Source organism: Fusarium oxysporum, chromosome 6, assembly GCF_000149955.1.
Source record: "Fusarium oxysporum f. sp. lycopersici 4287 chromosome 6, whole genome shotgun sequence".
In the NCBI taxonomy this organism is placed as follows: Eukaryota; Fungi; Ascomycota; class Sordariomycetes; order Hypocreales; family Nectriaceae; genus Fusarium; species Fusarium oxysporum.
Window position 1 is genome coordinate 2127820 of NC_030991.1, and position 12799 is coordinate 2140618.

General features: G+C 48.4%; 4 protein-coding genes across 4 annotated transcripts; 3 read left to right on the forward strand and 1 right to left on the reverse strand.

Annotated features, from left to right (window-relative positions):
* Positions 1-865: 865 nt before the first annotated feature.
* Positions 866-1860, forward strand: FOXG_07325 (uncharacterized protein; the record flags this gene model as incomplete). The annotated part of the gene is made up of 2 exons (XM_018385922.1): positions 866-911; positions 1049-1860. 2 exons carry the CDS (start codon positions 866-868, stop codon positions 1858-1860), a joined length of 858 nt encoding a protein of 285 aa, XP_018244696.1.
* A 3393-nt stretch (positions 1861-5253) lies between these two features.
* Positions 5254-6200, forward strand: FOXG_19746 (uncharacterized protein; the record flags this gene model as incomplete). The annotated part of the gene is made up of 2 exons (XM_018400011.1): positions 5254-5400; positions 6060-6200. The coding sequence occupies 2 exons, from the start codon at positions 5254-5256 to the stop codon at positions 6198-6200; spliced, it is 288 nt and encodes a 95-aa protein (XP_018244697.1).
* Positions 6201-6227: 27 nt separating this feature from the next.
* On the forward strand, positions 6228-6335 carry FOXG_19747 (uncharacterized protein; the record flags this gene model as incomplete). Its single annotated transcript, XM_018400012.1, has 1 exon — positions 6228-6335. The coding sequence occupies one exon, from the start codon at positions 6228-6230 to the stop codon at positions 6333-6335; it is 108 nt and encodes a 35-aa protein (XP_018244698.1).
* Positions 6336-11525: 5190 nt separating this feature from the next.
* FOXG_07328 (uncharacterized protein) lies at positions 11526-12580 on the reverse strand (the record flags this gene model as incomplete). The annotated part of the gene is made up of 3 exons (XM_018385923.1): positions 11526-12262; positions 12332-12371; positions 12512-12580. The coding sequence occupies 3 exons, from the start codon at positions 12578-12580 to the stop codon at positions 11526-11528; spliced, it is 846 nt and encodes a 281-aa protein (XP_018244699.1).
* Positions 12581-12799: the final 219 nt, after the last annotated feature.

The following is a 12799-nucleotide window of genomic DNA, read 5'->3' on the forward strand; positions in this document are numbered from 1 at the left end:
GAAGAAGTATACGACAGAAGCAGAGTGGCGAGCGTGCATTTACAACGCCTTATTCAACACATATCATGAAGAAAGTTAGTCAAGGAAGAGGTATCGCGCAGAGAACGAATCCGACCCTGGAATACAGCAAAAAGAGTACCTACTTGTTCGCCGGAAGATATGTCGGATTGCTTTGCTTGTCAGGGCTTTCGACAAGGCTAAGTGAGGTCAAAAGGCCAAAAAAGGGGGCCCTTTGGGGAGGATGGCGGTAATGCAAGAAGGGGGCAGACTGATTATTGGTGTAGCGTGTGCAAGGTTCCTCTTTGTAACAACGGGAATTGCTGGTACTTCTATCATAATAAGAATTAGGTAGGCAATAAAGTACCACTTGTTTGAGGCATTTTAATTGGACCGACCCCGCTGTCAGTACGGGAATTGAGACTTGTGGGCACTGAGGAGATATACATCTTTATACTGGGGTCCAACTGCAGTATCACTGCTATAGCGATCGCACGCCCCATTATGTAAAATACACAACGTGGCAACTGTGACATTCGCTTATCATGCACGTTATAGCGTTACACCGGGCGAACGGTAAAGGTGGCGTCCAATAGAATTGCGCGGAGGACGTTTCGACAGCTCACTTTAAGCCCCCTGGATTTTTCGCTCGAAGGCAGTCCCTTTGTGCTGAAGAAAGAAGTTAAAGGAAGGGTCTCTGGGGTGTGTTAAAATTCTGGGCTCCTTTCACTGGTAAGTAGCTTGACAAGTTGGAGAAGAGAGTCGCTAACCTAAAAATCGAGTATATTTAACCCCTCTGGTCCCGCCTGCAGACAATCTTTACTGTAGTAGTCGACCTACCTCTCCCGCCTCATTAAACCCAGCAAACATGACCCCATCACCTTCAGCAGAGCCTGCCAAGCCTAAGCGAAAGGGTATGTTGCGCTTTCCCTTTATATATTGTTAGTCTTGCTTCATTGTTCTCATGTCATAGATCTGCGGCAGATTATAGTACATAGAAATAATGCGAGTCGAGTCAATTTACTCCTTGTGCTAACACAAAATTATTCAGGCACCCGAAGAATTTCTACCCTTACTCCCTCCCAACTCGCCCGAAAGAGAGCCAAAGATCGAGAAGCCCAGAGGGCCATCCGTGCCCGCACCAAGGAGCACATCGAGCGGTTGGGCCGCGAGTTAGCGGCGCTCAAGCTGAGCCAAAGCTGCGACCAGACCGTCCAAGAGCTATTGAACCGCAATAGGGCGCTCGAGGAAGAGCTGATGCGACTCAAGGAGAATATGAGAGTGCAAATAATCTCATCACTTTACTCGGCTCCAGGTCTGAATTCACCCCAGCTCTCGTTGCTCGAGAGTTTCTCATCAACGTCGACATTCAACGACAACCTCGGTACTAGTAGCGATGCCATTCCTAGCCCTCGTGGATCAACGTTTCCTAGCGACTACTACAACTTCCTCCCCGACTACAGCCAACAACACGTCCCCTTATCCAACAACTGCGAATCCTTGGCAAGCACCGTCTCCTGCTCCAGTCCCTCCAACGTCTCGACCCCATCATCATCAGTTGACTACAACACTGGATATATCTCAATCAGCTTGCTCTCCTCGATCCTTCCCTCCAACCCCAACTCCTCAAGCATCAGTGTTATGTTTCACAAGGATGTTGTCGAGATGGAGTATAACAACGTGGGCCTTCACAGTATAATCACCCAAGGGCTTCCTCTACCCGACATTAGCGAGGAAAGTAGTAATACTCAGAGCCTAGACGCCGGATTCCAGCTCAACAATACTTCACTGCAGTCCGGCACTCCCCATTCTCACCGCTACATATCGCACCACTGCCACCAGCACTCCGCCTGGAAGATATAGCCTATGTATTACCCTCAGGCGCAGTCGTCGGTTCACTGAAACTCTTGCCACGGTGGCTCAACCTGTATACCCCGCTGATTATGCAGCTGACCTGCCGCCTCGATGAGTTTTGGTCAGCTTCGTCCATAACTGCCGTCGGGAGGGCCAGGGCAAAGATCTGCTACATTTTAAGCTAGACTTGCAGTCTCCGTTTCGAGATAACGACGGCCACGAACAAATTACATGCTCGCCACAGGTTTGACACAATCCTTTGGCCGCTATGGGGTAGAACGCGTCGCAGGGAGCGCCATCCTTGCGCATAACCCCCGAGACGCCATGCAACCCATATCCACTAATCTTGTATTCGCACATGACCGGCTGCAAATCACAAAGTATATTTTTAGGCTTGAAATTTCATTAGCAAGGAATTACGGCCTCTTGTGATAGAGCTCACCGAAACCTAAACCTAAACATTCCTAGTGACGGGTTGAGTGCTACCGGTGTTTATCGGTGAACGGTGATCGGTGAACGGTGAACTGTTGCTGTTGAAGGGTCGGAGTTGCGACGAAGGCGGCCATCGCTTTTGCTAACTTGTGATGGAACTCAATCCGTTTGACGGTCGACAGTGAGAGAGAACCTGAAGAGAGAGCCCGAGGCCCCGACGTTACTCCTGTTGAAGATTACAATTAATCTGAATGATCATGTTGGCAAAAGTCATTTTTCGATGTCATGTTGTTAGACCACGCAGGGATGCCGAGTGCAGTTAACAACTGATTTGTTATTATTTTCTCCTTGCAGTCGAAGGACCTTTGAGGCCATATATCTTCGACTAATTCTTCCTAGGACTTGAGTCCTAGACTCCTAGAGTCCTAGATGACAGTCCTACGATTTGAATTTTAGGACATCAAGCTTTAGCTTTAATCTTGAACCTTGGTCATGAAGTTGAGGGGGGACGATCAATTCTTTCAACACTAACCAGCAATACTTTGCCAATCCTGGATTGCTTACAACACACATCAGTGATAGGAATAACACGCAGTTTCCTTGTGACTTCATTGTAGGTTACCCATGTTGGAAAATCCGGGAATCCCCCTTCCCTTCAATATTCAGACGGTTAGTCTGAAAGTCCTAGATACTATCATCTAGAGTAATATGCCCGAGAATAACTCTCAGCTTAATAATGAATAACCAAGTTTTACAAAATATATTTTCACCCAGCACTACTGCGCAATATAAACAACAACCCAAAGGCTGATTGGTATAAACAGCTACGTTGTGGTTTGACTGATTATCTGGAGAAGGACTAACAAGACTACAATCTTCGTATTGGTATGAATGGGCTTTGGATACAATCGGGGCATTATGTATGTCCTTCCTGTAGCGAGTCGAAGAGAAAGCCCTACACACGACCTGGTCCTTTCTAGAGCCACTTGGCACACCACTCGGCTGCTTTCATGAAATAATCTTGTGTATTCCAAGCAAATGTGGGCGTTGAGATATACCTTATAAGGGCTATAATGTTGAGAAGCTTTCAGAATAGACCATGTAGAAAAGCCACACATTACTTATTTGATAGCTTATGGTGCATGCCCAGCATGAAAAGCAGGTCGGCAGAGAATACCGCGAAGATTATTCTTATAGCCGTCCCGATTGGGAAACTGAAAGGTAGGCATGGGGTGAGAGGACTAGGAGTACATGGACAAAAGATTGAAGCCATCAATTTAATGGTAGCTGTCTATTGATAGCTTACAGTCCATAGGAGTTTTATTGAGCAAGATTTATCATGACAGTATCGGGTAAGGTCTTGACTATATTGTCTATCCATTACGAGTTGTGATAGTCTACACTGCGTAGGATAATACCGTGATCTATATACTCATATACACTAATCACGAATCGGTTTAATAGTTAGAAATCATCGTTTCGTTATAATTAGTCGTTTAATACATTGGTCATTGCGGTTTATATCCATACCCTATTATTTATGCGCAAAGACACTAGCATCTATATGCTCCTTCCCTAGGTATTCTCGGGCTCATCCTGCGCGTTACCTTTCTCGGGGCACACCACCTCATGGTGAAGGCTCTCATTCTTTACCTCGCGATTCTTCCCATCTTACCGTGGCTGGTTAGCGCTCTCATCAACATTGCTGGTGTTTGGCACGGGAGAAAATGGGCCAGATATCCGTTCCCGACGCGGATGCTGACTCCCAGTCCCGATTCTACCTATATTAGAAGACTTATGGGCCAGCGACAGCGCCAAGTCACCAGAATCGAAGTACTTTCTAGCCTGTAGTCGATATTCAGGTCAGCTGGATCCATACCAAACGATACACGGAGCGGGCTATATGCTGCTTGTACATACGTCCAACTGGTGGTGGAGAAGATCTTGGGTTGGTGGTTTTCCGTATATCTCTTCGAGACGCTCTATCCTATTATCATCAAGCTGCCTGGCCTAAGAAACGTATAAATTATTTCGAGTAAAATTTCGAATGGACGTATCTGCGCACCTTGGAATCTACCTCATCCTAGGATTCCATCTGTAGGTTTTGGGCTGATATCTAAAACTAAAGGGCGGACTAGAGCAAGGAAATGGAAGGGTTGGTGGTTGATGTGATCAAGGCCGGACGTGTTTCTTAGACCCGTGTGGGGTTTAAAAACATTCTTATAGGGAGACAGCCCTATCCTATGTCACCCCTTAGTTCGATTGTGACCGCCTCGTGTCTATCCTTAAATCAGCGAAGATCTGTACCTGGACCTTCACAACTGTCGCAACCATGTCAGTTTACCACAACTCCCGCTTCATTGCCATGGGATAAAGTGCGTCATTTTGCCACGATGGCTTTATCTTTCAGTGTTAGTCGTGAGAGCATGTTCACATGCGTACTTCCAATCTTGGAGAATATCGTTTAAAGCTTCGAGATTTAACACTGAAGCGGATGAAGAGATACGTAGGGTGCAGAATCGAGATCCTCGTATCGTTTCAAGACATTTGGGGAGAGAAGAGAGAGACTTGCATTGCCCTGAATTTAGAAATTTTCCGTTAATAATCCTGGGCGCCTACTAAACTCGGGCAACGCGGGGTAACATCGAGTAAGACGCGGTAGAAGGCCAGCGCTCCCGATGCTAGTGGTGACGACATGGGGGGCGGGTCTCATCCGTTCATGGTTTAGGGCTGTTGACAAGCCGAGGTAATAAGAAAGGTTCAGGCAATGATACAATACCATCATCTATGACATATCTCCTGTCTATGCAGGGTCAGGCTGACCTCATGACCCCTATGTCATGATACCTGACGTCCATTTTCACATGGAGGTTCCCCTCCTGTCAATGCCCCTCACACGTTCGATGAACACCTTGTCGACGGTCTTGGTCGCACTTTGACATCTCAAAACTTCATCGGGGGCATGCGATGATGAGTCGGATTGAGGCGACTGGCGGCATGGCCGGGGGCGTGGGGAAGCAGACGAACAAGTGGCCCAAGGACGTGGACAGCGACAATGAGTATTCCAAGAACGAGAAGCCGGCTCAGGATCTTCTCAAAATGAGGACCATGATGCTGGTGAATTCTGCTACGGGTGAGTCCATTATTGGATAAGAGCGAGCCGTGATGGTGGAAGGACAGAACTGCCTCGGGCCTTTGAGTGATGTCAGGGGCAAGAAAAGCCATGGCTACATGAAAGAGGCTTTGGTGTAGACACCAGTGACGGAGGGTATTCTAGTGGCCTAACACCTGCACCCTCAAAGTGAAGTGACAGGTGATTAAACTTTCTTGGGGTGTTTTTGGAACAAAGTTCACAAGCCCGCCGACCCTACCCTTGAGAGTTCTTGATCCAGGCTCTGTCTAAGTAGGGGCCATTCTCATACCGGGTGCAGATTAATACTACCCAGAGACGTTATTATAGGCGAATGAGGATGATGCCGCGAGAAAGTCGATCCAATGAAGATGTGTAGGTGACAGGTTGGGAGTGTGTGTTAGCGTCATTTCGGGAATGGAACTTGTTTCCATCGCCTTGTCCCTCAAGGTTAGTGAAGTGCAGGTGGGCTAAAATGACAAGAATCACGCCACAGATCTGCCAGATATAACGAATACCGACGCCAATCTACCTCGATATTTCAGCCAAATGTATACAAGACCCTTACTCCAAGGCCAACAACCACCCGTACCCCAAACACCAGCGCATCCCCGTCCAAAAAATACCACCACTGACTAGACCACAGACGTCGAGTTCGTGCCGAGGATACTGGGAAGCACAATCGGCGGGTGTCATGCGCCCGCTCGTCAACGTGATGGAGGCAGCGGCGCTCGGCGTACGCAACATGCAATACGGCGACTGGCGCGACGAGCGGGCAGGTCGGTGACACGCTGGGCAGCACCGGCACGGGCGTATGAACCAGAGAGTTTGGCTCAACAACGTGGCCGAGGGTGTGCTGAAAGTGGGCGAGTGGAAGGGCCCTAAGGATGAGCTGGAGGGGTGGAAGATGTTCTTTTCTTGAAATTGAGAGGATGAGGTGAGGGAAACGTTCACTCTATACTGTATATAAATGAACCAAATTAAGCAGCCATGTAATTAGATTTATTGAACCTAGAATATAATCGAACCACACAATACTTCTAGCCATCTTCAATATGGTAGCCGTTATTCCTACAGTTGCATCCGACGAGACTGGCAATCACTCGCCGCCAGTCACAGACTTGCCACTGGGGCTCACCTTCCTCGCCATTTTCATCCTGGCACTAACATGTCATGTCATGTGGGTTTCTCTACCTCGTAATAACTTTGGTAATATATACTGAGGTACATCAAGCTCTTGGCTTCTCACATCCCACGGGCATCCAACACAGGATCCAGTGGCCTCGGACCATGAGACTGTCCAGCGACGACAGTTTTGAACCGGTGATGCTAGACCAAATTTCCCCTGCACGAACTTATTGGCAGTGGAAGGCCGAAATGAGTGATGTGGTGAACACCGCATCCGGTTTCAATGCCCGGTGAGCACGCAAGTCTAATACTATGTCAAACCCATTTTCTGACTACTTCTCAGTGCAATTTGTTTGGAGCCAATGGCGGACAAGGATATAATCCGTCATTTACAATGCTGTCACGTCTTTCACTCGAGTTGCTTCGGTCAATGGTTCTTTAGGCGCCACGATACCTGTCCTATATGTAAATCACGGATCATGCCGCATAGTTAAACTCTTGAAGGATTGCCCAAGTCTTATACACTTCGGCAATATCAATTGGACCACTCCCACACAATTTGTTACGGCGTGGAATTGTAAGCTCTTGTGACTTTTCCAGCCCTGTGTCCGGCGTCATTTGTTTGCCTCTTTCCAGAGATGATTTCTTTGGCATGGAGAACAGCGGGACAGTGGGGTTCGATCAAAACCATCATGACTCTCGGTCGTCCCGCCCGATAAGTAAGTCAAAGGTCTACCACCTCAACGTGGCCATTCCTCACTACACTTAACCGTTTTAAACCATACCGTTCCCTAGTTCCCTAATCAATATGGCCATCATCAAGGAGAACATGAACCACTGAGTTGCTCAGGCATCCGTGAAAGGCCACTTACAGCTCGTTTGTAGAGGAAGGTTAAACTCCTCCCGAACACAGACCAATTCATCTTTCCAGTGAAGCAAGGGCATTATGAATCTATCGAAAACCCAGCCCCAGTTAACTCTGTCTATAGATGCTCCCCACCTCAGATTTATGCGATAGGCCAATCAAAGTCATCCATTAAGACTTCCATTAGTGAGCTTACCCCCCAGTAACACGGTCAGACTGGCTAAAGAGAAAGGAGCTTCTTTAACTTTTACGCCCCGTCCTAGCGACATCAAACCGCGTCAGTGCCAGTTTGTTTACCTCTCAGCGCGTACCATTCCTCATGGATCGACGCCTAACCCGATGGAATCCAATGACATTATGCTTCCTTCGCCTCCAGCCTCTGCCTTTTCTTTTCTCTGACCACCGAGAAATTTGGCGAGTCAATTCGAGCTGACAACGCATACGGCATTGCCAGACTACCCTACCGTTGCAGATCTTCCACGAGCGATTTGGAGGAACAAACGATATGTTTTGGAAGAGCTCTTATCCCGGAAAGGCTCGAAGGGCCGGAAGAGCTGGACCAAGCGCCATTGGTTTTTTCCTCGTTGAGGTTGACACTAACGATAGTCCGTTGAGTCCTTACTGGGCCTGTCGTTTGTGCGACGCGAAGGGTCAGCCCGAGTTCTTCGCCGCTGCTGCTACGAGTTCGGCAGCTGACCACCCCCGCAAGTATGTGAATGTGACGTCGCGAGCTTGAGCACTATTGACCAACGCCAGGTCTCACAGGATTTTCGAGAGCAGTCAAGCAGCTGATCCAGATCTGTCAACCGATGAATCTGAACGGCCTAAGCGACGACGCTTGCAGTACGGTACTGTGCCGCGCGCCAGAGTCAAGATGATCCGAGAACTGAGCCTGGGACTTCTGATCAACACCAATGTTCCTTTTTCTTTCTTTAGCGATACATTCTTTGAGCAACTCGCCTGGCAACTTGACCCTCGCCTATCTGATCAGATACCATAGAGCCGGCAATCGATGGGCCGTTTGCTGGATAACATGTACGAGTCTAAAAAGTATGATGTCAAGCCGGAGCTCTCAGATGCCCTTACCAGATTCCATCTAGGGTTCGACTTGTGGACCTCACCCAATCGGCACGCTGCCATGGCAGTCACAGCTCATTTTCTTGACCGCCAGGGCAAGCACCAGTCGTGTCTTCTGGCACTCCGTCGCCAACTCGGATGTCACAGCGGGGAAAATCTCGCGGTGACGCTTGGGCAAGTTGTGCGTGAATGGAAGATAGAGGATCGAGTTGGAACAATGATGTCGGATAACGCATCTTCGAACGACAGCTGTCTTCTGAACTTTTGCAGAAATCTCGACGCAGAGATGGGCCCGGCGGACGTTCGGGCCAGACGCATGCGCTGCTATGGGTAAACCTGGTTGCTCGTGTTTTCCTCTACGGCGAAGATTTCGAGGCTTCGTAGCCGAATATCACGTCTTCAACTTCCTCGGTCGCCACGAGGATGATCTACGATACTGGAGAAAGAAAGGGCCGGTGGGGAAGCCCCACAACGTTGTCAAGTACATCGGATCTTCCACTCAGAGGTGTGAGCTCTTTAAGAGGATCTCAAGCGAGAATGACCAAGCACAAGAATATCTCCTGGCGAGTGAGTCGACAGCAGAACTAGAGGTCGTTATGAACAACGAAATAAAATTGATCTCCACTTATCTCATGATCTCTCGAGCGCTCGTCAAGCAAGGAGACATCAAGACGTTCTTAGTCCATCCAGCGGTGGAGAAATGGCTTCCCGAGGCCGACGTGTTGAAGGGGGATGACTGGAGACCTTTGGCAGATATTAAACATATTCTTGAGCCATTCTATCTCCAAACTAAGAGAACGCAAGGCTGGGGCAGCGAGTGAGGTAATGGACGGCTTTGGAAGGTGATGAGAGGCATGGAATACTTGCTGGAACACCTTGAGAATCGGAAGCTGTTTTATCATGCTGTTCTAGACGAGGTAGCTAGAGAGAATACCAACTCGTAGGTCGAGCTAGCCGGAGGGCGATCAGACCGAAATCGGCAGCTTCCTGCTAGATTTAGTGGTTGCGAGATGGATATGCATCCATGAAAGTCAATGCAAACTTTGTAAAGCTCTTTGCCAGGTCGTGGCTCGGGACAATGTGATGATGGATCAGGCAAGCCATCAGGATCATCGGGAGTTGACATGGGAAAGGATCACCCACGTTATCTAAGACTCCATCATCACCGCCTGGCAGAAACTCGATGAATACTATATCAAGCTTGGAGTCTACCTGGATTGCTGGTACTGTTGCAACCGGCCGGTGGAGGAGCAGCGAGGGGCAATTGTTGAGACTATAGCATCCCCAAGCGTGCCGCAGAGAACGCCGGTAGACAGTATGTTCAAGCAGTGGGTGAAGAGCAGGACAGCGAAGACTACGGTGATGGGAAGCAAGCCTGAGCGGTATCTGCGGCTAGAGCCGCAAGAGACTGAGGAGCCAACCGAGTGATGGATGGTTCACCAGGGACAATTCCCGATGGTAAGCCAGTTGCCTCTTGATATACTCGCGATACCGGCGATGGCGACTGATTGCGAGAGGTCGTTCAGCCTAGCCAAGTTAACGTTGACGAAGCAGAGGCTTTCGATGATGACGGTAACATTGGAGAAGTTGCGGTGCCTCAAAAATTGGGTCAGACATGGTGCTGTGAAGCTGGGGGGCGACAACAGATGGGGGAGACGAGGTCCAGTTGGAGATTGGAAATAGCAGCATGGAGGGTGTAGACGGTAAGATTTGAAATATTTGAATTGTTTGAATAAATATTTCAAACAACAAATCCAGCACTGAGGGTTACCAAATTTCTCAAATATGACCCCGGAGTTGATTTGTTTGATTTGAGGGCAGCGCTGATGCCTATACAGAAATTGCTTCGCAGCTAAAGACAACTAAATGGCAGGCCCAATGGGCTATTACGGCGCCTTCTGAAACCCCTCGCCGCCAGTCAGGGCGCCCTTCCCTACTGGCTGAAGCCCAGGCTAGAGAATTTCCTTCCTTCCTTCCTTCTTTCCCTCCTAGCTAACCGGTTCTTAGGTTGATGGCCTCATCACATTCGTATGTAGCTCCAAAGCAGCGCGCTGGATGTCATGCCAAAGGTTACCACAAGCACTAGGTTGCAGCTGCTCTTGGTATGCTATCTGCCATGCCCTCAGCCGTGCTGACTTTAAGAGATATATTGCACGGCGCAAGTCACTAATTACAGAGGCAAATCAACAGAAACGGCTAGCCGTTGCTGAGGCCCATGTCGGCTGGTTCCTAGATCAATGGAAGACCATCTCATGGTCCGATGAGACTTGGCTTACAGCCGGAAGGCACACGCCAATATGGATAACAAGAAGGCCCGGCGAAGAGCTTGACCCAACCTGCATTATTGGACGGGAACAAAAGAAGTATGGCTGGATGTTTTGGGGCTGCTTTTCAGGGCTTATAGGCCCGGGCCCCAGGTATCTTCCAGGAAAAGGATTGGGGCCGTATTGATTAGTATTCCTACCAACAGCATATTGTCCCGATTGTTGATGGCTGACTTCGTCTCTATCCGGGAACTAAGCTTTATTTTATGCATAATAATGCCCCAGGCCATAAGACGGCTCTAACTATTAGAGAGCTACGGGAGAGAGATATTGAAGTTATAGAATGACCTCCTTTGTCGTCCGATTTGAACCCTATAGAAGCTGCTTGGAATAGGATGATGGACTATCGCTGTGCACTTTCCAGAGACGATGTCATATGATCGGCTACGGATTGTAGTTAAAGAGGCTTAGGATTCCCTTGAAGCTTCCTTCTCTGATCACCTTCTAGCTACAATGCAAGAACGATGTCAGGATGTTATTGATGCAAATGGAATGTATACAAAATAGTAGAAATAGCTTAGATTGATGGTATATCAAGGGGAGAAAAAGATAGCCTTTTTTGACCCATCTGTGAGTGGAGCCGGGATTAGAAAACCTATGCCTGATACCGTAGCAGATTCTAAAGTGTAAATACTAAGAAATTTGAAATTGTGCCTCAAACCTATCTGTGCCGCATGCTTATCATATACGTTATCAAAAGCCAAACTTAATTGTCAGTTTATATATCCTGTTCAGGGGTAAAGACATTATGTAGATTAGAGTTGACAGCTGTTTTAAGTAAGCTCAATACATATACCTTACCGCCGCTCCATGGGTTAGTTGTTTTACCCTCGAACAGCCTATCATTTTCCTTTTCTAATGCCAAGATACGATGTGTCGCTGTGTCCAAAACTTCGCCTCTGCTCAAGACGTATCCTACCTCTGTTGCTCTGGCTCCTCTCAGGTCATCATCATTCGTGCGTGACGCTTGCAAGACGGCAAGCAAGTTCTCAAAACGCAGTTTCAAGCGTGTGCGGTACGGCTTCTCGACGTCGTTGTGGCATTCACGAGCCTGCAAGGAAGGCGCCATTTTTTTGCGAGGACTCTTGGGTTTGCGGGATGCTGAACGGAGTTTGACGTCGGCGAACCCGCTACCGCTGTGTTCGTTCTTGATGTTGTCGATGTTGGTGTCGTCGCCGGTGCTAATGCTGCTGTGGCCCCCTGGTGATGGAGTCTTGTCTGCCGTGACTGATAGGCTATGATTTGGCCGTTTGTCCGTGTTCTCCGTGCTTGTGGCAGAGCCAGACTGAAAAGGGTGTTCGCTTGTGGCATTGAGGGGGCTGTTGGGCTGGGAGAGGAGGAGGTTTAGGATGTACTGATCGGAGGACGAGTAGTCCGATGTGGGCTGAGGTGATGAGAAGGATTGATTATTATTTACTGTGAAGTGGCCGAGAGCATGTATTTCATAAGGAGTGCCTACAACACAAGCTCATGTAATTCATCAGTACAGACGAAGCATCGATCATGCTGTGGCGTATTCCGTACCTGGATCCAGAGTCTGGTTCGAGAGTAGCTGTGGGTTTGGCTTTAGCGATTAACGAAACAAGGAATTTCGGATGTTACAAGGCCAGGGTGAATTAATCAAATTGACAAGTAAGTGAGGGTGGAAACAGAACGACCGTTACGCAGCTGCCCTCAGTCGTACTGCCGGAGGCGTTGACTTACCTCATACCGGTTGTCTCCTTGATACCAGCCAGGAAGAGTAAGCTCGTTGGGGTAGTCATAGCTAGCCATTCTGGGTCGAGCGCAGTTTTCTAGAGGCAATTCGGATCGTATCTTACAATGGGATATTGAAAGAAATTGTGCGTGTACATGCCAAAGTTGGCGATATTTCAGTAATATTTATTTTACGAGAGCACGTCGCTTAGCACCACCACTCCATTGGCAATGTCAATCCCGAGCGTACCCGCAAGCGACTTTGTAGCCCGCCGAGCGAGTGTACCTTATCAACAG